A 26,859-nucleotide genomic window follows, 5' to 3' on the forward strand; every position below is an offset into this window, starting at 1 on the left:
AGGCAGCTAAAGGAACTAGTAAATAAAATAAAGGATCTTCTCAAGAAGACGATTGTGAAACAAATGAACATGTTCTTTGATTTTAAATATTGTACTGCATGTGTTAAAGTCTTTAAAAGTTTTCTCTTGGGCTGGGGATGTGGCTCAAGCGGTAGCGCGCTCGCCTGGCATGCGTGCGGCCCAGGTTCGATCCTCTCAGCACCACATACCAACAAAGATGTTGTGTCCGTCGAGAACTAAAAAATAAATATTAAAAAAAAAATTCTCTCTCTCTCTCTCTCTCTCTCTCTCTCTCTCTCTCTCTCTCCTCTCTCACTCTCTCTTAAAAAAAATGCTCTCTCTCTCTCCTCTCTCACTCTCTCTTTAAAAAAAATCTTAAAAAAATTTTCTCATATTTGGCACTATAATTCCATTTCTTGGAATTTATCCTAAGAAATAAAAATTATCTGTACATGAAGATATATTAATGACATTGTTGTTATAATAGAAAAATTAAAGACAACTAAACCAAACAATGATAGGAGAATTGCCAATTCTGGCTCATCTACTGGAAATAGTAGTTTCAGCCAATAAAAATAAATTGGGACGTGTAATAGAATAATACATTTTAATTTTCAGTAAAAAACATGGAACATGAAGGTGTATTCAGTATATTCAGAGTCATGAATTGCAAAATATTACACAGAGGGAAAAGATGAAGTCAGTGTACGAAGATGTCTGTAGGTGTCAGACTTTTGGGCATTTAAAACATATTTAATTTTACTTTCTTATGTTGAATACTTTTTTGAAAAGAGTGAGATACTGAACTTGTATTACCTTTACAACACAAGGGGAAAATGCTTTAGTTTTGAAAAGGATAAGAAGTTAGGGAGTAGGATATCCTTCACTAACAAACACCTTTACCCCACCTACTCTTCCCTCAAAATTAAAGAAGGGGGCTGGGGATGTGGCTCAAGTGGTAACACGCTTACCTGGCATGCGCGGGGCGCTGGGTTCGATCCTCAGCACCACATAAAAATAAAGATGTTGTGTCCACCGAAAACTAAAAAATAAATATTAAATAATTTCTCTCTCTCTCTCTAAAAAAAAAAAATTAAAGAAGGAAGTACTGTTTTAGTACAGTTACATTATAATAATACAGACTATAAAACCAGATAGAGCTTTATAGGATGCAGATATTTGGACAAAACCACATTTTTACCCACAGGAACAGGTGAGATCCTTAGAAGTCAGAGTTTGTCCTCAGTTCTGCAGGTCCTGAAACTGGTTTTGGTGGTGTAATGAGAGGTGGCCCATCCTTTTGGAACCTGTAACAATCACTGTCAAAGTGATAGATACTCCAGGATGTTGATGTTCATGTGGGATTTAGCAGGAGGGACTTTCCTGTGATCAGAATACTGTTGTTTTAGGTGGGGAAATGCTTTCCAAATTTTTATTCATTTGGGAACTTACTATTTTGTTCAACTATTCACAATTGTTTATTGAATTCCTACAATAATATTACAAGTACTGGGCCAGATAGTAAGGCAGGAAGTCAGGAATAGAAGACAATTTTTAAGCAGAAAATTGCTGGGCACCATAGAAGCAGAACAAAGGAAAGTGGACTTTACTGAGGATTGGTCATTGAAAACCTAGAAAAGGCTGGTAAAGTCTCCTGGTCCTACAGGAGATCAACTTATTGGTGTCTGAATATGCCTGCTCCCAAATTCAGTGTCTTACTCTGCCTCGAATACTCAATACATGACAAATATTCTCTGAATCCTTATTTTCTCAGTTCCATGCAAATCATCCCTTTCCCCTCACATACTCTTCAGGTCAGGGATTAGGAAATTAATTAGATTTCAGCTTTCATATATGTGTATAAAATCTGTCCAGATCTCTCTCCTTGAGCAAATGCTATCATTAACTTTATTGGGCCCAGATTTCAAGTGTCGATTAATGATCATAGATTTAGAAATATTCTCTTGGAGGATTTCCAAAATTTTTAGCCATATGCATTTGATTGAAATTTTTAGGCAGATTAATTTTAAATATATTCAACAACTAGCACACTAATATAAATTAATATGTAATAAGTAATGATAAAATCTATTCCTTAGATAAATTAAACACTAGTTTTACAAAACTGCTGATCAAGGGATATATATCTTATAGTGCAAAGCATTTATCAAATCCAATCCAATAATTTTCTAATTATTTGTTGATTTTGGTGTAATGTTTTGTTTGCCATTATCACTAGCTAAATGGAGCTTGAAATTACATAGAGAGATGAAATAAATTTATGAACAAAGACTTTCCTATTAGGGAACTAGTAGTCTTAATAATTAGGAAATTTCTCTTTATATCATCAATAATTTTTTCTTTTTGTTTTGAATACTCTTTCGATAAATTCATAGCAATTACACTCAAGAGAATGAATGTGTATATATGCGCGTGGTTATAAGTACATATGATGTAATAATTTTAAAAATAAAAAAATACATTTAGTATCTCTATTATTGTTATGAAAATGTTTATTAGAATAATTTTTAGTTGGGTCCAAACTTAATTGCTTCTGCCAAATGGAAGACATTGTAGTCCAATAGTTAAGTAAGTATGTGGCTCTCTTGTCAGGAAGTGGTGATTCAAATCCTGGCTTACCTTCTCAAGGTTTAAGCAACTTCCCTGCCTATCAGTGTCCTTGTAAAATGTTTATGGGGGGCTGGGGTCATGATAACTATACTTATAGTACTGCAGTGAGTTAATATGCCTTTAGAAGAATCATTGGCATAGTCAGACCTATGCTGCCTTAGCTCTCAATGCCATGAACAAAATTCAAGTTGTTACAAGTGAAGGGTGGGAATTGGGTGGGTATTAAAAATTCATCCATAAAATGGAGGTAAAATTCAATTCCTATAGTGAAAGTTACAGCTCCCGTACAAAACCATGTGACAATATCCTGAGATACTGCCAGTAGAGTTAGATGGCTATGAGTCTGGGAGGTCTGAACCTGGTGTTTGTCACTGGACTTCCAGAGCCTGCCACGCTGGGGAGATACACAATGGTGGGAGTTCATGTGCCTAAAGCAGAAGACTTGGCTGATGTGCTCAGTGGTACCTCTTGGACTGCCTAAGATTGGGTGGGCATTCCTTACCACCTGGGATTCCTAGGAGAAGCTGTTGAGGGCCCTGGAGGCTGGACTTTTAGGATAACACTGAGCCAGATATTGAGCCAGGCACTCTTTAGTTTCTGGATTGTGGGGTAGGGGAGGCCCCAAAGCGTGGGGTGGGACTGGGAAGGTGGGGCAAACTTAGGGGACACAGAAAAGTAGTTACCAACTAGTACAAAAGTGATTTATTATTTTTTTTTCTAACAACCAGTAAGCTTATACTAGTTTGTGCCAGCTGTATATAACTTGGGCTTCATAGGGAAAATACTGGAAATGCCCATTTCTTCCTTTTTCTTCTGCCATCCCAACAATCTGATTTACCACTCTACATTTTAGATACTTCAGTTCTTTCATCAAATCTTTAGACTCATATTCGCAGAAACATCAGAATTAGAAGAATGTGGGAGGGAAAGAGAGAGAGAAGGGGAATTGCATGGAAATGGAAAGAGACCCTCATTGTTAAAAAAAAAAAAACTACATAAAAGAGGTTGTGAGGGGAATTGGAAGAAAAAACAAGGAGAGAAATGAATTACAGTAGATGGGATAGAGAGAGAAGATGGGAGGGGAGGGGAGGGGGGATAGTAGAGGATAGGAAAGGTAGCAGAATACAACAGTTACTAATAGGGCATTATGTAAAAAGGTGAATGTGTAACTGATGTGATTCTGCAATCTGTATTTGGGGTAAAAATGGGAGTTCATAACTCACTTGAAACTAATGTCTAAAATATGATATGTCAAGAGCCGTGTAAGGTTTTGAACAACCAATAAAAAAAAATAAAAAAAAAAGAAATACAAAAAAAAAAAAGATGTCACATAAAAAAAAAAAAGAATTAGAAGAATGCTTTAAAGATACCAGACCTATTATTTTTCTTATGCTACCAATGGGAAGGTCACCTTTATGGTAATTATCTTACAAGGAAAAATTTCAGTTATCTCTAAGAAACAAAAGTATATGATATATAGGCACAATAAGGCAGTATATTTGAAATCAGGTTTGTTATCTTCTAAAATCTATCACGTGTGGCTAAGGAGGTTGTTTTTCTTATATCTATCTATCTACCTACCTACCTATCTATCATATAATTACTGTGTTGGTCTGCTTTCAGATATTTCAATGAGGAAACTAAAATTCCAAAGATGGGGTGTTAGCTGTTGGTTTTAGAGAAGGTGAATCAAAAGTTAACAATATAAGTGTGTGACCAGAGAAGGCACTATTGATCAGAAGTACACTGAAATTATTTTTTTATGATTATATCATCTTATTAAGAGATCACAGAAGATTTAAAAGGCAGAATGGTGTTCCTAGTGGGAAGGAAGGATGGAGGAGGAAAAGGGAAGGGTTTGGCTTGATGGGAGGGAATAATAGTAGACAGTGATTTTGGTTGCTTCCAGGGTTGCCAATAGAGAATTTTCAAATAGAATTTCAGAAACCTCAGAATATTGATAAAAATAATTTTAAAAACAAAAATATTCCTTGCTGACAAGGTTTTCTTTCTTAGCCAGTGAATTGGCAAGTGGATTGACTGACCCATTCACTGAGTAATATTTCAGGAAGGAACTTTGAAAAGAAAGGGAATCCTAATTGTAAACGTCACATTTTTTTTTATCACATGGAAATTTTTTCATTTTTTTCAAGACCCAAGGACAGCTATCAAGTGTGGCTGAACCAGTAGTGCATATATGTGTGCATATATATGGATATATATAGTGCATATATATCCATCCATCTCAGATCTATAGAATCTGAGATCCCAAAGGTAAGTGGGCAGGCTGGAAAATTCTTGAGTTGGTGCTGAAACAGAAGTTGTCATACATAGCAGAAATTTCTTCTTTCTTAGGAAGACCTTGGGCTGGGGATATAGCTCAGTTGGTAGAGTGCTTGCACAGGGCCCTGGGTTCAACTCCAAGCACCAAAAAAAGGAAAGAAGACCTCAATGTTTTCTCTTTATGCCATACAAATAATTGCAAGAGGCACACATATATTATTGGGTACAAAAAGAAAATGTTTGAATACTATCCACAAATTAAATAGTGATATTAATATTTTATCACAGAGATTTTAAAGCAAAAATTATTAGTATCAATGGTGATTCAAAATAATGTTTCAGTTCCACAGAAAATATTAATTTAAAATTTATATGCTCTTGATGACATAGTCTCAAAATACATCAAGCAAAATTTGACAGAAAAAGAAATGGTAGATGAATTCATAATCATAGCAAAAATTTTGATACATCTTTTAAAATAATTGATACCAAAAATTTGGACTACACAATAAATCAGTGTGACTTAATAGATCTATTTATTGATCTTACCTGTCTCAAACACTATTTTAAACAACTGTTTAATACATATTCTTTTTAGGCATTCATGAAACATTTTCAAAAATGTACCATATGGCAGAATATAAAGGAAATTGTAACAAATATATAAAAAGAGAAATCACTTAAAATCTTTTTTGATCTTAATGCAATTAATAAAACATCACATGGTGGTGGACATGCATGAGTGAGAGGTAGACATTTTTTGGTTTGCTCTATATATTTAGGATCTTTTGACTTGTTGAAGAGAAGCTATTCAAAAAGCACTCAGGTAATAAGAAAAGCTGATTTGCTATCACAGCAAATTTGCTTATACTCTTTCTTTTCCCCTGTCAATGGTTAATGAATTCATAACCCAAGAGGAGAATTTTTAAAGATGCTTGTTATTTTCAGCATAGGTCTGTGATAGAAGCAGATTGTGATAATCTGTCATTAACTCACCTGCAGTTGGCACAAACTTTATCACAGGTCGTTTAAACCCATCACAGCCAATTTGAGACCAGAAAAGTGTAGAACTAAAAAGAGACCGTACTGCTTTAAGTGAAGAAAGCTTTGCAGCACTCAGGTGGAGTCATTTCCGGGTCCTGTGATTAAAGCATAGCTAGAAATGATTGCTCCTCAGTCATTACCACTGGGCAGTAGGGGCAAGTACAGATCAGCATGGTAAGTGGCTCGGTACCTGCACATTGTTGACAGTGCTGATTTGGTGCTGAGGCAAATTATACTCATCTTTTCCTCCACCCAAATTTCTCAGTAAAGTCTTACTACAAGAGAAGAACTTTTAAAATAGGCATTTGTTTCTTTCAGTACCCATTAGATGTTGGAAGCAGATTTGGATAGGTTCTAATCTGTTCATCTGTAGCTTTGCTTCTCTCAAGGTGAAGGTAGGTTGGTTTGCAATCCTTCACTGCTGTATTAAAGCACCGAAGCAAGAAACTCCCCTTTAGTTTTTACGTTTGTTTTTGAACCACTATGCTTATTTTTCTGTAGAAATCAATTGCTTAATTTCCATTTATGCTTTGGAGTCTCTGGGGACTTCAGACCCAGGCTACTATTGCTAGGATCATAAATGCGTGACAGGGTAAAGTGCACAGACACTTTCTTTGCTCTCTATTTCTTTGAGTATAATAATGAATATTGTGCTTACAATAATTCTGTTTTGAGACCATCTTTTAAAAAATGTCCTTTTTAGTTTTTCATGACAGTAGAGTCTATTTTGATATATTTATACAAACATGGAGTACATCTTACTCTAATCAGGATCCCAGTCCTGTGGATGTGCATGATGTTGAGACTTACTATGGTGTATTCATATATGTATATATATCATATATATATATGATATATATAATATATATGTATATATATTATAGGTATATATTATATATATGTATATATATCATATATGATATATATACATATATGAATATACCATATATATGTCATATATATATAAAAGCTATGTCAGATGCATTTCCCTGTCTTTCCTATTTGGGAACCATCTTCTAAGGCCCACTTCATCTGTAATCTCTTCTATGGAAGTGAATAATTTTAAGTATCTTAGAATTTTTTGTCCTTAAAGCAATCTTTAAAACTGATTTCATCTCTAATTATCTTGTCCTGTTGTTCTCTCTTTCCAGCATTTTACAGATTATTAATTTTTTTCTCTTAAGAATTATGCCTTCCAACAAGAGGAATACATCTAGTAATGGAATGTTCTGTATCTTAACTATAAATGCTATTATTCTGGGGTGATGTTTTACTATGGTTTTGCAAGATATTTCCTCAGAGGACAAATGACTAAGGAGTACATGAAATCTTTTTGTGTCATTTTTTAGAACTGCATATGAATCAACAGTGATCTCAATCTTAAATGTTTAATTAAAAATTATGCTTTCCTAGTAATTCAAATAAGCTGGGTAGCAGCATTCATTAGTGTGCTGTGACCTGTCAGTGTTGAGATTTTGTGGACATTTTGCAGTCTTACAGTGTTTCCTATTGTGACTAGTATTTTAGCAGGAGGGAGAGGATAAGAGAAGACTAAGGTGAACATGGTTTTCTACACCCCTGGACCCAGTTCTCTTATAAACCCAGCTTCCTCTAAAGCCAAGCAAGGGGCTTGTTGAACCAAGTGACTCCTGCTGAGTTACAAAAGGACAGTATTACTCTGTTTGAACCACATGAAGAGCAGTGATGAATTTTTTTGTTAATGATTATTTTTACTGTGAATCCTGTGAGCCACAACCACATTTCTGTGCAGTACAGGACAGGGTGATGGACAGCTACGGAAGAGTTAGTGAGAGAAATGTGCATGTAAACTTTACTGATTAAGAGGCTCTAACGATGTGTAAACAATGAACACTCTCTTCCCCTTTCTCAATTTTAACTTAAATTTGGGGACTAAAGCTTTGATCTGATTACAGTAGCTAATGTATTCATAGCATTTAAAGTCTGTCAGGTGGGGAGAGGAATGAAAACTCTTTGCAGATAAAGGCATTTGAAGAATGTTTGCAATGGAATGTGTTGTTTTGATTTTTATTTACCAAATAGAAGTAGGAATATTAGTTCTAAGGAAGGTGTTTTCAAAGTTAAGTTCTCAGCCTTTTTCATGAGACTGATAGTTATACAGAGAAGAAACAAGAAGGAAGTTCCCCTAAGCACTTGGCTTGAACTTCTCATGAAGAAGGCTGCAATTTGTCTCCTGAATCCAAGACACAAAGTACAAGGATTTGAGGCTGCTGAGCATGAACAGAGTCCAAGTCAGATTGCAGGGGTGTGGCTGGTCAGAACTTGCTCTCTCCTCTTGAGAAGAGGTCTGTGTTGACCGTGGCCAGTGATTGATGGGGAGGTCCAAGGTCTTTTTGTAGTGGAATCTGCTCGGCTGACCAGGTCAGACAGCTTGAAGGGCCTGATGATTTGGAAGACAGGCTCCTCCTTATCTCTCTGACAAGGACTTGTTCTAGGACCACTGGCAATCAAAATGTAGCAATATTAAAATCAGTAATTGCTGTGACTTTAGATTTCTGGGATTTAACCTTTTCTTTTCATCTCATAAAAAGTAAATAATTTTGCCTGCTTAAATTACTAAAAAAGTTGTTTGATTTAAAAAATGGGATGGAAGCTGGTAAGAAGAAAATAGTAAGTTTAGATAAGAAAAAAATTACTTACTATCCAAATGTAACTAGGATTAATATCTTGATGCATTCATTTTCTGTGCCTTTTTAAAAATGGATAGAGCACCAGACCCTGTAAATATAATAATGTAAGCATTTTCCACGTATTATTTTTTGGTAAATATTTAAGAATTATATAATATGCTCTTTGATTGAAGTACAATTCTTTAAATAAATATCTGACAATAGGTGAATGGTCAAGTAGATTGAGTAGATGGTTGAGCAGATTTGTTCTTGGTTTTCACCATTATACATTATAATGTTATGAATAACATTGTGCCAAAATATTTGTTTTTCAGGGTCTGTCTTTTGTAATTCATTTGTTTATGCCACTTGCCTATTTATCTAGCATATATCTTAAGAGTTTAAAAAAATCAGGGTATATGCAATTAATTTATACATAGCCCTTTATATAATACATATTTATATATATCAATTTGTTATGGTAAAGAAGTTTTACATTTTGGGGTTGATAAAACTATCATATTTTGTCCTTGGCAAATTTTCTACTAATTTTAGCTTAGACTATTATTTCTTACATAGAGCAAATATGCACAATAAATATAAAATTTCAAGGTCTGAAAAGATAACCCCTTTTATTTGTCTGTGATGATTTATAATACCTGATAAGATTGGAAATTGATTTTGGTTTTATTCCTTTACAATAACTAGCTAAATTTTTTTTCTGGGTGAGTTGGTATGACACCAACACTCACATACTATGCACACACACACACATACCCACTTCCCCATGCATGCTCACATGTGTACATACACATACACATAGATTATATATATTCTTAACTCAGTTTTAGCCCAATGTACAATAGGTACTTAGTTTATGTTGCTGAAATAAACTTTCTAATAGCATTTAAGCCAATGGTTCAGTTGTCTCTGAAGTTTAGCTGTATGAACCCTGGTCTTTGGTTTCTATTGGACATTTTTGATTATCATCAGAAGATATTTATCTTGTGGGCTTTAGCTGGCTTCATCTGTAGTTAGAAGTGCTGAGCAACGGTGCTCATGGTCTGAGTGCCTGTCCAGTTCTAATTCACTGTGGCTTATTTCAGAGGGAGTGCCTTTCCATTCACATTGGTCAAGCTGGCGTCCAGATTGGGGATGCTTGTTGGGAACTCTATTGCCTGGAACATGGAATCCAGCCAGATGGCATCGTTCTTGACGGTCAAGGTCAACAGGATCAGTTGGAAAATTCTAAAACGAAGCACATGAATGCATCTTTTGATACCTTCTTTCATGAGACGAGGGCTGGGAAGCATGTGCCCAGAACACTGTTCATGGATTTGGAACCAACTGTTATAGGTAACATAAGGTTTATGTTCTAGTGTACTTCACCATGTCCACACTCAAACAAATCAAATGGGCAGAGCATGAGATTGTACTAAGCCATCTGAACAGAATCATATAAACCTTTTCCAAATTTAGAGCCTTATTTAATAGCCATTTAGGGTGATGAACGTGACAGACATACCCAAAGAGAAGACTAGGTCTTTTTTTGTGTGTGATGAAACTAATTAAAACCTTATTAATTTGACTGCTCATGTATTGTAATAGAACACTGAATTTTTCCTGGGTTTGTGAGCCTGTTGCCCGCAGCTACTGGCAAAGAATTTGAAAGTTTGTCATTATTTTGTTTATTGAGACCAGAATATTTGAAGATAATTTCAAAGCAGCAAGGAACCAAATAAACATTCAAATTATGGGGGGAAATCAATACTAATTTATGATTAGTAATGGTAGACTTTGTTGTGTCTCGGGAAAACTCTCTTGGGGGCTAGAGAAATGGGGCTAGAGAAATACTGGAGAGAGAAGAGTTTATACTGACATGGAAAACAACTAGAGAGCAGGGTAGATTTGGGTTTGAGATAGTGTGTCAGTTATCTGTTCCTGTGTAATAAATACCCTCAAACTCGGTGGTTTAGGGTTATAATCACTATGTTGTTCATGAATCTGCAACTTGGTGGGGCTCAGAGAGGACAGCTCCTCTTTGTTCCACAGGGTACCAGCCAGGGAGGTTCAGATGGGAGCTTGGAAAAAGGGGATCTACTTTGAAAGAGGCTCACTTACATGGTTGGCAAGTTGGTGCTGGTTGTAGGCTGAGATGGAGGCCAAGCATGCTTCAGGGCCTTGGTTACTCTTTGAGATGTAGGCTTCTGTGGGCTGCTTTGGCTTCCTCACAGCATGGTGGCTGGGTTCTGAGTGCAAGCACCATATTAGAATAAGAGAGAAGACCATGGCACTTTTATCACCTAGCTTAGAAAGTCATATAGTGTTATTTTAGCTATTCTGCATGGGTTGAGGTAGTTAACAAAGATCCACAAGGGTGGGGGGAGCATTAATGAATCCTACCTGTATGCAAGATTGATGAGATTCTAGAAGCACATGTACAATGTACAATGGGAAATATTTTTGAAGTTATTTTTGGAAAATATAGTCTGCCTGTAATAGAAAAATAGAAGACATTCACACTAGATTGGAGTTGATTTCCTTGTCAGAACAGAGACAAAAAAAAGTGACAAACTGATGGGGGCAGGATCGAACCTGGGCCGCACACATGCCAGGCGAGCGCACTTCTGCTTGAGCCACATCCCCAGCCCCCAGAATGTTTTATTGAGAGGAGTGGGATAGAAATGCTGAGGCCAAGAGACCCATATACAAATTCAGTATTACTCTGTAGATGCTGTGAAAGAGTGAAAAAGAAGAAATTACAGATGGCTTTGAGAACAGATGAGTTCGGCATGGTGGTGCATGCCTGTAATCCCAGTGACTTGGGAGGCTGAGGCAGGAGGATCATAAGTTCAAAGTCAGCCTCAGCAACTTAGTGAGGCTCTAAGCAACTTAGTGAGACCCAGTCTCAAAACAAAACAAAAAAATAAAAAATAAAAAGGGCTGGGAATGTGGTTCAGGGTTAAGCACCCTTGGGTTAAATTTCCCATATCAACCAACCAATAAACAAAACAAAACAAAACAAGACACCAATCACCACCACCAACAAAGAATCCCAAACAAAACAAAGAAACCCCACAACACCCCATAAACTCCCCCAAAACAAAACAAAACAACAACAACAACAAAAACAAAACAAAACAAAAGAATCACCAGATGAGACTGGTATGGAGGCTAAGATAAACAATTATGTTATAGTGTGATTCAAGTTATAAGTGCCTAAAGATAATATATAAATTTTTATGTAAGACTAAGGGGAGTTTGCAACTGTGAGCCTTAGCTGGAGTCTAGTGTTCCAGGAACCTAGGCAAAGTGGATTATGTGTGTTTCCAGTGGACTTTGGTCAGTGTCCTTGAAGGAGCAATGTGGATTTGAAGAGGCTAAATCCAGTTATCATGGACATCACAGTAGGTATTTTAGCTTTTGTTAATCAAAAATGCCAGGCAAATAGAAGGATTAAGGCTCAGGATCAGAAGCTGAGAAAGTCAAAAGATAGGAAGGTAGCAGCAACAATTGGAAGAAATTCCCTAGTCCTCTAGGACGTAGCTCACAGGGAGCATGATTTTGGAGGTCCTGAGCCAGTTCAGACAAAGAGACAGGAGAAAAGTGTTGCAGGATTTAGGGGGAAAGCATTGGTTTTCATTGTTTTATTCAACAAATAAGAGTGCCTCAGTCATTCTAGGCACTGTTCCTGACATTGGATATGTGTATGTGGGTGTATGTATCTCAGTCTCCATGGAGACAACATTCAAGTGAGGTGCAGACCAAGAAAAACCTAATAAACAGTTTTTCCGATGATGACAAGTGGTCTGGAGAAAAATAAAGCAGGGAGATGAGGAGGGGCATATTATGTGTGTGTGTGCACAAGGAAAGTCTTAACGAGAAGGAAATGAGGACATAAAGCCTATCTTTTTGGAAGAGATTAGAAAAGACTTCATGGACAAAGTGATATTCCACCTGAGTTCTGAAGAATGGGCAGGGGAATTTCAATAATTCATAGGTGAGAGTAAAAGAAATTATGACCACAGACACATTCAGATGCCTGGGAGTATTGTTTTGGCTTGAACCTGAGGAAGCTGTTCATGTAGAGGAGTTATAGGAGACTTAAAGTGGAATGTTTCTTTTATGGCAGAGAAGTATCATAATCTATTGGCGAAAAATGTAAATAGTTGTTACAATTGGAATCTTAGAAGGCAAACCATGGGATCTCCATGAATAAGATGTTTGATTTGTATTTGATAGGAAATAGAGGCCAGTGAATAGTCTAGATTTGGGAGAAAGGCAGATTTAGAACCATGATTTGAAGATTAATCACAAGATTTATTCATTAATGTACTTGGCATCTGCTATGTGCAACATCATGACACAAATAGCATGGAGTGAAGAAAATTATAAGACTGTTGTAAGGGTACAAAGTTATGCAAACTGTTTAGAGTTGAGGTGTCCCTCAAAATCTCATGTGTGAGACAATGAGAAGGTTTAGAAGCCAAAAGATTGGGTTATGAACTCAGTGCATTAGTGCACTTGAGTGGATTAACTGGGTAGTGACTGTAGGCAGTTAGAGTGTGGCTCTAGGGGTCATGCCTTTGGGGTTTATGTATCTAGTGAGTGAGAGCTCTCTCTGCTTCCTGGTGCCATGAAGCTACTTTTCTCTGCCACACCCTTCTGTCCTGATGTCTGCCTCACCCCTGACTCAGAGCAATGAAGTTGGCCATCCATGTCCTAAGACCTATGAAACCATGAGCCCTACATAAATATTTCTTTCTCTAAAATTTCTCTTTTCAACTCTTTTGGTCGCAGTGGTGAAAAAGCTGACTGAATCAGAAATGTCTTTCAATGTTGGCCTCACTGAATTCCAGACCAACCTAGGACTTGATCCAAGAATACATTCTTTCTTTGTAGAATTTTCTATTGTTAGTAGATTGAAGATGCAGATAAACTCATGGAGGAAAATGAAAGATAGCTGAATATTTTTGGTTTTCATAAACTGTTTTGTGCATTCATCCTTCCTGCATTTGAGTCCCAGGATCATTTGAGTTTGCGTGAGTGACTTTGTGATTAAAATCTCTTATAACTCATACCGATTATAATTTAGATTGGTATACTTTTCATGCCATTTCAGCACATAGTTGGCGATTTTTAGAGAGGAATACTTGTCTCAAAATGCCAAAGCATCATGGAGTATTGAGTGAGTTGAATAGTGTCCCCTCTAAACTAATATTTACCTGGAACCCCAGAATGTGACCATATTTGTAAATGGAGTCTTTGCAGATGTAGTTAGTTAAGATGAGGTCATGCTGGATTGGGGTGGGCCCTAAAGTCAAAGAATTGTGTCTTCCAAAGAAAAAAAGAGAGCACATTGACACAGAGGACATGTATGACAGAGGCAGCTACCACCCAAAGATTGTTAAAAGTCACTAGAAGCTGGGAGAGAGAGGAGTGAAGGAGGGGAGAGGGAAGGGAGGGAGGGAGAGAGAGAGAGAGAGAGAGAGAGAGAGAGAGAGAGAGAATGGATTCTCCCTAGAGGCTCCTGAAGGAACCAACCTTGCCTACAACTTGATTTTAAACTTTTGGCTTCCTGAACTGTTAGAAATTTTTTTTTTGTTGTTTTAAGACAAATTTGTTATGGCAGCCTTAAGAAACTAATACAGGGTATATGGTGGAAAATATACTTTCAACTTATATGTAAAAGATTCTACCTTTGTCTAGATAAAGAAAGCCTAGTTCTGAAGTATGTTTGTTCTTTTACCACAACACTGGGGGAAAGGGTGGGGACAGTATGGAGCCCTGAGAGGATCAGCAAAGGTCTGACAGTTGAACTGCACGTGTGCACTGACTACCTTTCCCTCTGCAGATGGGATCCGTACAGGAAAGTTCCATTCACTCTTCCACCCAGAGCAGCTTGTTAGCGGAAAGGAGGATGCTGCCAACAACTATGCACGAGGTCACTACTCTGTGGGCTCTGAGATCATCAGCCTTGTGCTGGAGAGGATCAGAAAGCTGGCAAGTGACCCTTCTCTCCTCTGATAAGGCCATACCTGGGCACTGGTGGTCTGCAGTAGGATGCACCAACATTATCTACAGACACCACCACGGCCACCCGATCCTTTCATCTGGATGTCTTTGTGGGTGCTCAGACCTAGAAAAGGGTCCCAGTGTTGGTTATGACTATACCTTGTTACATAAGAAGGGTGACACAAGGCTTTTACTTACTAGGTGGTCCCATCTACCTTTGCTTCTACTAATGCAGGGTTTATCTTGCTATCAGAGACTTTTGAAGCACTCTGAAGCACATAATTTTCCAAGTCACCACTGCTTGTGAAGTTTTTAGGACACAGATCCTACACCTAGAGATTGGTTACCCTATTTACTGACAGTTCATTCTTCCATAAGGACCCAAGTCTGGAATAGGTGGTTTGGCATAATCATTAGGTAACATGATGTCTGCTACATCAGCGGTGCAGATGGAAGGTTTAGAAGATATAGGTACTTCAATTATTATTTCACTAAAATATTTTGCTCATCACTTTCTTTGTTACTGATAAAGGCCTTTCTTCTCATTATCTACCAATACACTCACTCATGGAGGCTAATGAAAGAAGGTAGAATATCTATGCTTTGCTTATATAGGTTGATAATCCCTTATCTGAAATGCTTGGGACTAGAAGTATTTTGGATATTTTTTTTTCAGATTTTAGAGTGTTTTGCATATGTATAATGAGACATTCCAGGGATGGGACCCAAGTCTAAACACAAAGTTCATTTATATTTAATATACTCCTTATATACAGAGTCTAAAGGTAATTTCATATAATATTTTCAGTGTCCCTATGTTTTGACTATAACCTGTCACCATGAAGTCAGGTATGGAATTTTCCTCTTGTAGCTTCATATTAGCACTAAAAAAGTTTGGGATTTTGAACTTGGGATGCTCATCCTGTAGTAAAACTCAAAAGAGCTTCCCCTACTCCAGAAGTACCACTTAGGTATACTCCAAAGTAATGTTTGCTGTGGAGTTAAAATGTAAACCAGGCCTCTCTAAAACTTGTGGACTTTGTTTTGGGGAACTTATTGTGTCTTCGGTTCTGCATCAATTTGGCTGCATTCTCACATTGCATGCACTTTTCCTAGGCAGAACAGTGCAGTGGACTTCAGGGATTTTTGATTTTCCGAAGCCTTGGAGGAGGTACTGGATCGGGATTTACATCTCTCCTAATGGAGCAGCTCTCTGTAGAGTATGGCAGGAAGACTAAACTGGAGTTCTCTGTCTACCCAGCCCCTAGAATCTCCACTGCTGTAGTGGAGCCTTACAACTCCATCCTCACCACCCATTCTACCATGGAGCACTCAGACTGTACCTTCATGGTGGATAACGAGGCCATCTATGACATCTGCCATCATAAACTTGGTGTTGAACGCCCCTCCTATGCAAGCATCAATAGGCTGATAAGCCAAGTGGTATCTTCCATTACTGCTTCCCTTCGGTTTGAAGGACCCTTGAATATAGACCTTATTGAATTCCAGACCAACTTAGTACCCTATCCAAGAATACATTTCCCCATGACAACCTTTGCCCCCATCATATCTGCTGACAAAGCCTACCACGAGCATCTGTCAGTGCCCGACATCACTGCTGCTTGCTTTGAGTTGTCCAACCAGATGGTCAAGTGTGATCCTCAGCTTGGGAAGTACATGGCCTGCTGCTTACTATACCGAGGAGATGTGGTCCCTAGAGATGTGAATGCAGCGATTGCAGCCATGAAGTTGAGGACCTCTGTTCAGTTTGTAGATTGGTGTCCAACTGGTTTTAAGGTGGGCATCAATCATCAGCCACCTGCAGTGATGCCCGGAGGGGACTTGGCCAGGGTCCAGCGAGCTGTCTGCATGTTGAGCAACACCACAGCAATTGCAGAGGCCTGGGCCCGGCTCGACTACAAGTTTGACCTCATGTATGCCAAGAAGGCTTTTCTACACTGGTACATCACAGAAGGCATGGAACAAGGGGAGTTCTCAGAAGCCAGGGAAGATCTGGCAGCTCTGGAAAAGGATTATGAGGAGGTGGGGCTGAATTTCTGATGTAAATAGGACTAGTGGAAACAATGTGAAGTTAAAATGTCATGCTTTCTGTTCAAGCCATTATACACTTAGTGGCTACAGTTCCCCGTACTAGAAGAAAAACGAAATCAAGTTAGGCAAAAACCTAAATTCCACACTAAATTAAATGGGTCTTTATTAATAATGCACATATATTTCCTTGTCTATGGTGTAATTCATCTCTGCTGACTGGGAGCCTTCTGGGGAGTCTTTTGAACTGGGTCATGTCTAGGTGTTTTTTTTTTTAATTTTAGCTTTTATGTTAGAATGGAAACTGGGCTTTCTTCTTTGCTTCCTTTAAAACTAAGAGAGTATTAAACCCTAAAGTTTATGCTTTTCCTTTTCTGTGACTAAAGCAGAAAAACACTCATATTGATTGTGAATGTTATTTCCCCTGTATCTCTAATTTGTCTGTTGATTAAATAACACATATTTTCAGTCTGTTTCTTTTCCTTCCTTCCAACATGGGCTTTAAAGTTTCCATTTGCTTTTCATGCAAACAAACCAGAATTCTCTTGGGTCTTTATAAAATTTGGTTTAGTTAAAATGCAAATTCTGAGCTTCACTGGAGAGAGTGTTGAAGGAGAACCCTGGGGCTGGGAGGAGTGTAATCTAGGTACCCGACATTATAAAAAACACTGTGAAATCAATTCTTTGGTACTGAACAATCTCATTTCAAACAACAAAAATGTTCCGTAGACGCAATAGCTATGAGTGCACTGAAACTGCCAGGGAGATTTTTACAAACCATGATGTTTAGTCTGACTACTATTGGAAATGAAGGTGAATTAGATATTACAAAGGTGTATCCTTGGGCTTAGGTGCTGTTCTTGGGCGTGATTGTGGCAGATCATCAGGAGCCTCATCCATCTGTTCTGTTTAGCTTACAGTCTTAGCCCTCCAGTTATTCACTCTTGACCTCAACCTGGTATATACTTTGGACCAAGTAGACATCTAAGGGTAGTAAGTGCTCAAGCCACAGCTACAGGAACACAGTTGTTTTGTGAGACTTCCCAAACCAGAAGGATGCCACCCTCTTCTTGCTCATACCATTTGGACCCAGGAAATGACCTTCCATTATTTGTAAAAGGGACTTTAATTTTTAGAAGAGTTTTAGGTTCACAACAAAACTGAGTGTAAAGTATGGCCCTCCGTTTGTAACAGTTGCCCGGGAGATTCTATCATGTTCTAAAATCATCATTCTAAGAAATGGCCCTCAAGAATGCCACTCTGACAATATACCATATTGTATATTTTCAACTGAAATCTTTGTTCTCTTGGAGGCCAGTGACCACAGGTGCAAATGATATCTAAATACCCTTGAATGCCTGCACAAGTGAGCTGGATTTTTGATCAGTTCTCAGATTTCTAAGTACTGGCTGGATCCTCCTGAGACTCTACTTCTAAGCCCTTCTTCCAAGGGCTTTTTTAGATCTGACATTAAGTCAACCTCATGCCAGAGTTCCATTTGGAATGTAGGCCCTGTTAATTCTGAGATGTGCTAGGATTTCAGGTATGTAGCAGGGAAAGGATCATAACTCTTATTCTCGTATCTCTAATTTGCAGTGATTAAATATTTGGAAGAATACTAAAATTTTTTTCCTTTAAACCAAAGAAGCCATTTGGTAATTTTTTATCAACGTTTAACACAGATCAATAGTGGACTGTCTGAAGTGTGGAAGAAAACCTTCTTCAATGGCAAGAACGTATTGTAGTGTTTGTCTTACTGGGTTGGGGGGATCCTCTTTTCAATTTACCTATGTCTCTTATGCTTGCATTTAAAATATTATTTCTGTTAGTAGTAAGTAAAGCTGTTTGATGACTTAAATAAATACAATGGACTTTTCACATTCTTGTGAGTTTTAAGATAATATTTCTTAAAGAGTGGTTCTTAAGTCTCAAATACTTTTCTTTAGATCTTTTCTTTGCATTAATTTTGTTGCTTAATGAACAATAGGGAAGAAATATTAGGAAGGGGGGATACAAATCATGGCACTGTTGCAATTAGGTGACCTTGAAATAGATGCTTAACTTCTCCATACATGAAAACCCTCATTGTGGACAAGGTGATTTCCAAAGCCTTTCCAGTTCCCAGAGTCTGTGAGTCTAAGAATTGGTCAATTGGTAATGTCAGTTGACTCTACATGCCTTACATAAGTATTATGTTCATGTATTTATCAACTTTCTATCTTTCATGGTTCTTCTTTATTAGCTTGTTAAATATTCTTTCTAAAGATTCTTTTTGTGGATACCCCAGAGATCACTACATTCAAGCTTAACATTAGCATCTGTCATGCAATAGCACTTCTTCTGCTCCCTGGAACTTCTTTTTCTTTCCTCCTGTCTTTTGTATATTGTTACCTCATATTTTAATACTACATATATTTTGAACCCCACAAGATATTATTACTATTGTTTAAACACTAAGTGTTTGTGTGTAGATTTGTCCTCATGGTCAGGTTCTCTGATGCTCTTCATTCCTTTTTACATGACTATACTTCCACCTGTTATAGTTTTCCTTCTGACATTAAATAAAGACAAAATCACCAAACTCCCCAGAAATCAGAAAACAAAAACACTCTGCAATGTTCTTTTAATGTGGATCTGCTGTCAGAAAATCATTTTAGTCATTATTTTTCTCTAAGCATCTCATGTTAACCATCTTGGAAGGATATTTTCTCTGGTAGGTGTAGACGTCTAGGTTGACAGTTATTTTGTGTCAGCACTTTAAAATATGTCATTTCATCATCTTCTGCTTCTACCATTGAGAAGTCAGTTGTCAATCTTGTTCCCCTTTGAAAGTCATGCCCTGCTTTGGTGTTTAATAATGAGATATGCTTAGGTGTGATTTTTGTTGTATTCATCCTTCCTGAACTTTTTAGAACTTTTAGAATTTATGGCTTGATGTCTTCTATCAGCTTTGGAAAATTTTGGCCAATAAATTCTTTAAATTTTGTTTCTAACCGAGTTTTTTCCTCCTATTTTCATGTGATTACACCGGTTAAATCTTTTTACATGTCCCATGTAAATGTTCTACTTTCTGAGATCATTACTTATTTTTTCCACTCCTATCTTGTAGGAAACCTTGCTCTTTCATCTCTTTTGTACATCCCTTCTCTTTTTGCCCATTGATTTATTTATTTTTCCCCTTATTTATCTGTCTAAGTTCCTCCATTTAAAAAGTAAACATAGGGGTTGGGATGGTAGCTCCATGGTAGCATGCTCACTTAGCATGTGTGAGGCACAGGGTTCAATCCTCAGCACCACATATAAATAAATAAAATGAAGGTATTGTGTCCACATACAACTAAAAAAAAAAAGTCAACGTAGTCTTTTTTATGGATTCTGCTATCCTGTAATGTACTGTTTTATCTATCCACTCTGTCAAATTTCCAAAAGAATATATGTTTTCCATCCTTACTTCATCTTCTGCTTGTGGGCCATCCTTTGTAACTGGGTTTCTCCCCGATCCCAGACTTCCTACTGAAATGATCAATTTGAAGATCATTGGTGTCAAAACAAGGATCTTTTTTTGCCTTAAGATTTCTTGAACTCAGATTTTGGTCATTTTGTTGAAGTCTTTCCTTTGACTCTTTTGTGTCATTGCTTGGTGTGCTTTCTGCATTTAACATCTCCCCAGATTCTTCTTCTACATTGTCTTTCCTTTGTGGATAAATTTTTGGTCATATTCTTCCCTTAATTATCATACAGCCACTTATCACAACTGAGCAACTGTTATAGTTCAAGGTTCGAACTTGAACCGAAAAACTCGGTTAGAAACAAAATTAAAATTTCTTAAGTCGTATCCTGAAAATTCCACCTACTGGCTAGGCCTGTCATCCCTGATGCTTTACCCACACTTAAAATTCCATTTCATCCTGGAAAAACATTATTTTGAGGAGATCCAACATGGCGGCGGGTGGGGAGGTGCCGCAGTCTGGCTGGGCACAATTCAGGAGCCACTTGTCAAAAGAAACTAACTTTATTTTTAGAACTACAAACGCCAAACAAAACAGCTCCTCAGGAAAAAAACCCTCAGAGCCCAACTGCCACCACCGGCTTCCACAAGCCTCTCCCCACACACACCAAACCACCTCCCACAATCCTCCTGCTCTTGAGGCCGATTGGCTGGGTCGCGTGGGCGGAGCCAAAGAAGTCCCCCAATGAGCAGTTCCGTAGTCTGAAGGGCAGGGAAACAGCCCAATGAACATCACCGCAGAGGAGCCAATCAGCTAGATGTTGCTGGGGCCACTGTGAGCCAATCATCAGCTGGCAGTCTGAAGGGCAGGGAAACAGCCCAATGAACATCACCGCAGAGGAGCCAATCAGCTAGATGTTGCTGGGGCCACTGTGAGCCAATCATCAGCCGGCAGCTGGAAGTTTGCTGGCAGCTGGAAGTTTGCTGGGGCCCCTTTGGCTGTGGCTCTCAACAGGGAGGCAGCGCTTTCAGTACCTCCTCAATAACGGGGTCAGAGAGACGCATGGATACGCTTAGATTCTACCTGCTGAGAAACTCCTAGCAAAATTCCACTGAAGAGAGACCGGCCAGGAATTAGTAGGATTTTTGTAGGTGACAGTTTGCCCCTGATGAGTGAATCTCCTCCACGCGGCGCAGACGTCCAGACCCGCCAGCCGCTGCCCGCGAGACTTGGCGATCCTTGGCTGCCCGCCCGTGGCCCCCGCGACTGGGTGGCTAGCCTCTGAGGCGCAGCTCAGCAGGAGTGGCGCAGGGACTTTAGGAAGAGGTCTCTAGCCAAGCCTTCATGAAATAGCGAACCGGGAACTGAAACCAACCAGAGACAGACCAGTCCCACCCCTCCCATCGGACACTCCGGCAAGGAGCCTGGGGCCTGCCATAACAGAGAGGTGACGTCACTGGAGTTCAGCTGATGGAATTCCTTCCCAGTGGAATCCACTTTAGCAGGTGTGTGACTCCCACCTCCTCCAGATACAAGCAGCCGGGAAACCTCCGGAATCTCTCCGGGGGCGTGTCTGTAGGGAATCAGAGGGGATTCCCGATTCCTAACTCTCCTTACCACCAGCGGCGACACCCAAGGTCTTAGCCGCCAGTTTCCGGGGGCGTGCCCACCAAAGGGGTCTGGAAAAATTAAAATGTTGGATCCTAGATCATCACTCCACAGCACTGGGGCTTAGATGAATGACAGAGAGAGTGCTCAGTCGTTCGGGAAATAGGACACGCAGTGGGGCTGCAAGTGTAACCAGATCCTTGGGGAACCGCCTCCAATGAACAGGACCTGGCTGGCTGGCTGGCAGGAGGAAGGGGGGAAGGGGCCAGAGAAGTGAAACGGTTCTGGACTAACAGGATTGAGAGACTCCCAGGAGCCGCCTTACAGGGATTGCTGTCGACACATAGAGGGCAGAAGCTCGGCTTGGAGGGCACAGCTCCGCCTACTGGAAGAGAAGAAAATGCATCTCTAAGACTTCAATTTTTTTCCTCTCTTTTTTCTTTTCTAACCTTTTCTTTCTTTCTTTATTTCCCATTTCAAGTTTTATTGTTCTTTCCATTCTCCTCTAATCTATCTATCTCTCTCTCCTTCTTTCTTTTTAAGAGCACCTTCCTTCCCCTACCCCCCAACTTTCATCCCTAGCATTATGTCTTCCATTAAGTGTAATTATCTAAATGCAAATAGGTGAATGTTTCCAGGCTGTCTATAGGGCTCCTAAGTACCTAGCTACTACCAAACACCCTGATCCAATCACCTGTTAATATCCCCCTTCAGTAGAGCAATCTTCCAAAGTAGCCAAGACATAATAACCTTCACACCGTCATAGCACCTAACCTAAACATAAAGTCCTAAGACCAAACAACAGATCACTATATGCATACAGAATTCGGAAGCCTTTTATGAATTGAATGAATCAACTTTAAAGTACAATAAAGCCCAACATTTCTAGGCATAGTCTCCCGCCACAAAGGAGAGACCACAGAGATATACAAAACCAAAACAAATTTATAGGAGAAAACAGAAACACAGCAGTTAAACAGAGTTGGAAAGTAACGTGAACAACATGAAAAAACAGGGAAAAAAGGATTACAAACAATGCAAGACAACCTAAATCTACAGGAGAACCTAGAGGCATCTGAAACATGGACAGAGAAAGAACTCAAGGCATACCTGACTCAGATGGAATGGAATTTTAGAGAAGTCATGAGACAGCAAGTCGAAACAATGAAAGAATACTTTGAAAACGAATTGCATAAGCAAATTCAAATTGCAAAGAAGGAACTCTACCAGGAGATAAACATCCTAAAAAAAATCAAACAGTAATCCTAGAAATGCAGGAAACCATAAACCAAATTAAAAACTCAAACTAGAATATTACAAATAGACTAGATCAAATAGAAGTCAGAACATCAGATAATGAAGACAAAGTTTATCAACTTGAAAAGAATATAGTCAACACAGAAAGGATGTTAAAAAATCACGAGCAATCCATGCAAGAGATATGGGATGTCATAAAAAAACGAAACTTGAGAGTTATTGGGATAGAAGAAGGCATAGAGGTTCAAACCAAAGGAATGAACAATCTATTGAATGAAATAATCCTAGAAAACTTCCCAGATATGAAAGATGGAATGGATTGCCAAATCCTGGAAGCCTACAGGACCCCAAACATTCAAAACCGTAATAGACCAACTCCAAGACACATAATTATGAAGATATCCAACATACAGAACAAGGAGAGGATATTAAAAGCTACGAGAGAAAGGAGGCAGATTACATTTAGGGGTAAACCAATTAGGTTAATGGCTGGTTTTTCATCACAGACTTTGAAAGCGAGAAGATCCTGGAACAACGTATTTCAAACGCTGAAAAATAATGGATTCCAACCAAGAATACTGTATCCAGCAAAATTAAGCTTCAGAATTGACAATGAAATTAAAATATTTCATGATAAACAAAAGCTAAAAGAATTTGCAGCCAGAAAACCAGCACTGCAAAGCATTTTGAGCAAAATACTACAAGAAGAGGAAATGAAAAATAGCACCCAAAACTAACAGTGGGAGGTATCTCAGTAAAGGGGGAGAAAAATAACCAAAGAGGAAAAACTAGCCAAACTAAAATAAATAAATAAATAAATAAACATGACTGGAAGTACAAACCATATTTCAATTGTAACCTTAAATATTAATGGCTTAAATTCACCAATAAAGAGACATAGGCTAGTAACCTGGATTAAAAAAACAAATCCAACAATATGCTGCCTTCAGAGGATGCATATGATAGGAAAAGACATACACAGGCTGAAGGTAAAGGTTGGGAAAAATCATACCACTCACATGACCCTTGGAAGCAAGCAGGAGTGGCCATACTCATATCGAATAAAATCAACTTCAAACCTAAGTTAATCAAAAGGGATAAAGAAGGACACTATATACTGTTAAAAGGAACCATCCACCAACAAGACATAACAATTATCAATTTGTATGCACCAAACAATGGTGCTGCAACGTTCATAAAACAAACTCTCCTCAAGTTCAAGAGTCAAATAGACCACAACACAATAATTATGGGTGATTTCAACACACCGCTCTCGCCATTAGACAGATTCTCCAGACAAAAGCTGAATAAAGAAACTATAGAACTCAATAACACAATCCATAACCTAGACTTAACTGACTTATATAGAATATATCAACCATCATCAAGTGGATACACGTTCTTCTCAGAAGCACATGGATCTTACTCAAAGATAGACCATATATTATGCCATAGGGCAACTCTTAGTAAATATAAAGGTGTGGAGATAATACCATGCACCATATCTGATCATAATGGAATGAAACTGGAAATCAATGATAAAAGAAGAAAGGAAAAATCCTGCATCACCTGGAAAATGAACAATATGTTACTGAATGATCAATGGGTTACAGAAGACATAAAGGAGGAAATCAAAAAATTCTTAGAGATAAACGACAATACAGACAGAACATACCGGAATCTATGGGACACAATGAAAGCAGTTTTAAGAGGGAAATTCATTGCCTGGAGTTCATTCCTCAATAAACGAAAAAAAGCAACAAATAAATGAACTCACACTACATCTCAAAACCCTAGAAAAGGAAGAGCAAAACAACAGTAAATGTAGTAGAAGACAAGAAATAATTAAAATCAGAGTGGAAATCAACAAAATTGAAACAAAAAAAACCATTGAAAAAATTGTAAAACTAAAAGTTAGTTCTTTGAAAAAATAAATAAGATCGACAGACCCTTAGCCATGCTAACGAAGAGAAGAAGAGGGAGAACTCAAATTACTAACATATGGGATGAAAAAGGCAATATCACAACAGACACTACAGGAATACAGAAGATAATTAGAAAGTATTTTGAAACCCTATATTCCAATAAAATAGAAGATAGTGAAGATTTCGATAAATTTCTTAAGTCATATGATCTGCCCAGATTGAGTCAGGAAGACACACACAATTTAAACAGACCAATAACAAAGGAAGAACTAGAAGAAGCCATCAAAAGACTACCAACCAAGAAAAGCCCTGGACTGGATGGGTATACAGCGGAATTCTACAAAACCTTCAAAGAAGAATTAATACCAATACTTTTCAAGCTATTTCAAGAAATAGAAAAAGAAGGAGCTCTTCCAAATTCATTCTATGAGGCCAACATCACCCTGATCCCGAAACCAGACAAAGACACTTCAAAGAAAGAAAACTACAGTCCAATATCTCTAATGAACTTAGATGCAAAAATTCTCAATAAAATCCTGGCGAATTGAATACAAAAGCATATCAAAAACATTGTGCACAATGATCAAGTAGGATTCATCCCTGGGATGCAAGGCTGGTTCAATACACGGAAATCAATAAATGTTACTCACTACATCAATAGACTTAAAGATAAGAAGCATATGATCATCTCGATAGATGCAGAAAAAGCATTTGACAAAGTACAGTATCCCTTTATTTTCAAAACACTAGAAAAACTAGGGATAACAGGAACTTACCTCAACATTGTAAAAGCTATATATGCTAAGCCTCAGGCTAGCATTATTCTAAATGGAGAAAAACTGAAGGCATTCCCTCTAAAATCTGGAACAAGACAGGGATGCCCTCTCTCACCACTTCTATTCAATTTAGTTCTTGAAATACTAGCCAGAGCAATTAGACAGACAAAAGAAATTGAAGGCATAAAAATAGGAAAAGAACTTAAATTATAACTATTTGTGGATGACATGATTCTATACCTAGAAGACCCAAAAGGGTCTACAAAGAAACTACTAGAACTAATAAATGAATTCAGCAAAGTGGCAGGATATAAAATCAACATGCATAAATCAAAGGCATTTCTGTATATCATCGACAAAACTTCTGAAATGGAAATGAGGAAAACCACTCCATTCAAAATATCCTCAAAAAAAATAAAATACTTGGGAATCAACCTAACAAAAGAGGTGAAAGATTTATACAATGAAAACTATAGAACCCTAAAGAAAGAAATAGAAGAAGATCTTAGAAGATGGAAAAATATACCCTGTTCATGGATAGGCAGAACTAACATCATCAAAATGGCGATATTACCCAAAGTTCTCTACAGGTTTAATGCAATGCCAATCAAAATCCCAATGGCATTTCTTGTAGAAATAGATAAAGCAATCATGAAATTCATATGGAAAAACAAAAGACCCAGAATAGCAAAAGCAATTCTAAGCAGGAAGTGTGAATCAGGAGGTATAGCGATACCAGATTTCAAACTGTACTACAGAGCAATAGTAACAAAAACAGCATGGTACTGGTACCAAGACAGGTGGGTGGACCAATGGTACAGAATAGAGGACACAGAGACCAATCCATAAAATTACAACTTTCTTATATTTGATAAAGGGGCTAAAAGCATGCAATGGAGGAAGGATAGCATCTTCAACAAATGGTGCTGGGAAAACTGGAAATCCATATGCAACAAAATGAAACTGAATCCTTTTCTTTTGCCATGCACAAAAGTTAACTCAAAATGGATCAAGGAGCTTGATATCAAATCAGAGACTCTGTGCCTGATAGAAGAAAAAGTTGGCTCCGATCTACATATTGTGGGATTGGGCTCCAAATTCCTTAATAGGACACCCATAGCCTAAGAGTTAATAACAAGAATAAACAAATGGGACTTACTAAAACTAAAAAGTT

At 38.0% G+C, this 26,859-nt stretch overlaps 1 protein-coding gene across 1 annotated transcript; it reads left to right on the forward strand.

Moving 5' to 3' along the window:
* Nucleotides 1-9,937: 9,937 nt before the first annotated feature.
* Tubal3 (tubulin alpha like 3) lies at nucleotides 9,938-16,682 on the forward strand. The gene is made up of 3 exons (XM_026391830.2): nucleotides 9,938-9,962; nucleotides 14,461-14,613; nucleotides 15,742-16,682. The coding sequence occupies exons 1-3, from the start codon at nucleotides 9,938-9,940 to the stop codon at nucleotides 16,680-16,682; spliced, it is 1,119 nt and encodes a 372-aa protein (XP_026247615.2).
* The last annotated feature ends 10,177 nt before the right edge of the window (nucleotides 16,683-26,859 follow it).

This window comes from Urocitellus parryii, chromosome 9, assembly GCF_045843805.1.
Source record: "Urocitellus parryii isolate mUroPar1 chromosome 9, mUroPar1.hap1, whole genome shotgun sequence".
Lineage (NCBI taxonomy): Eukaryota > Metazoa > Chordata > Mammalia > Rodentia > Sciuridae > Urocitellus > Urocitellus parryii.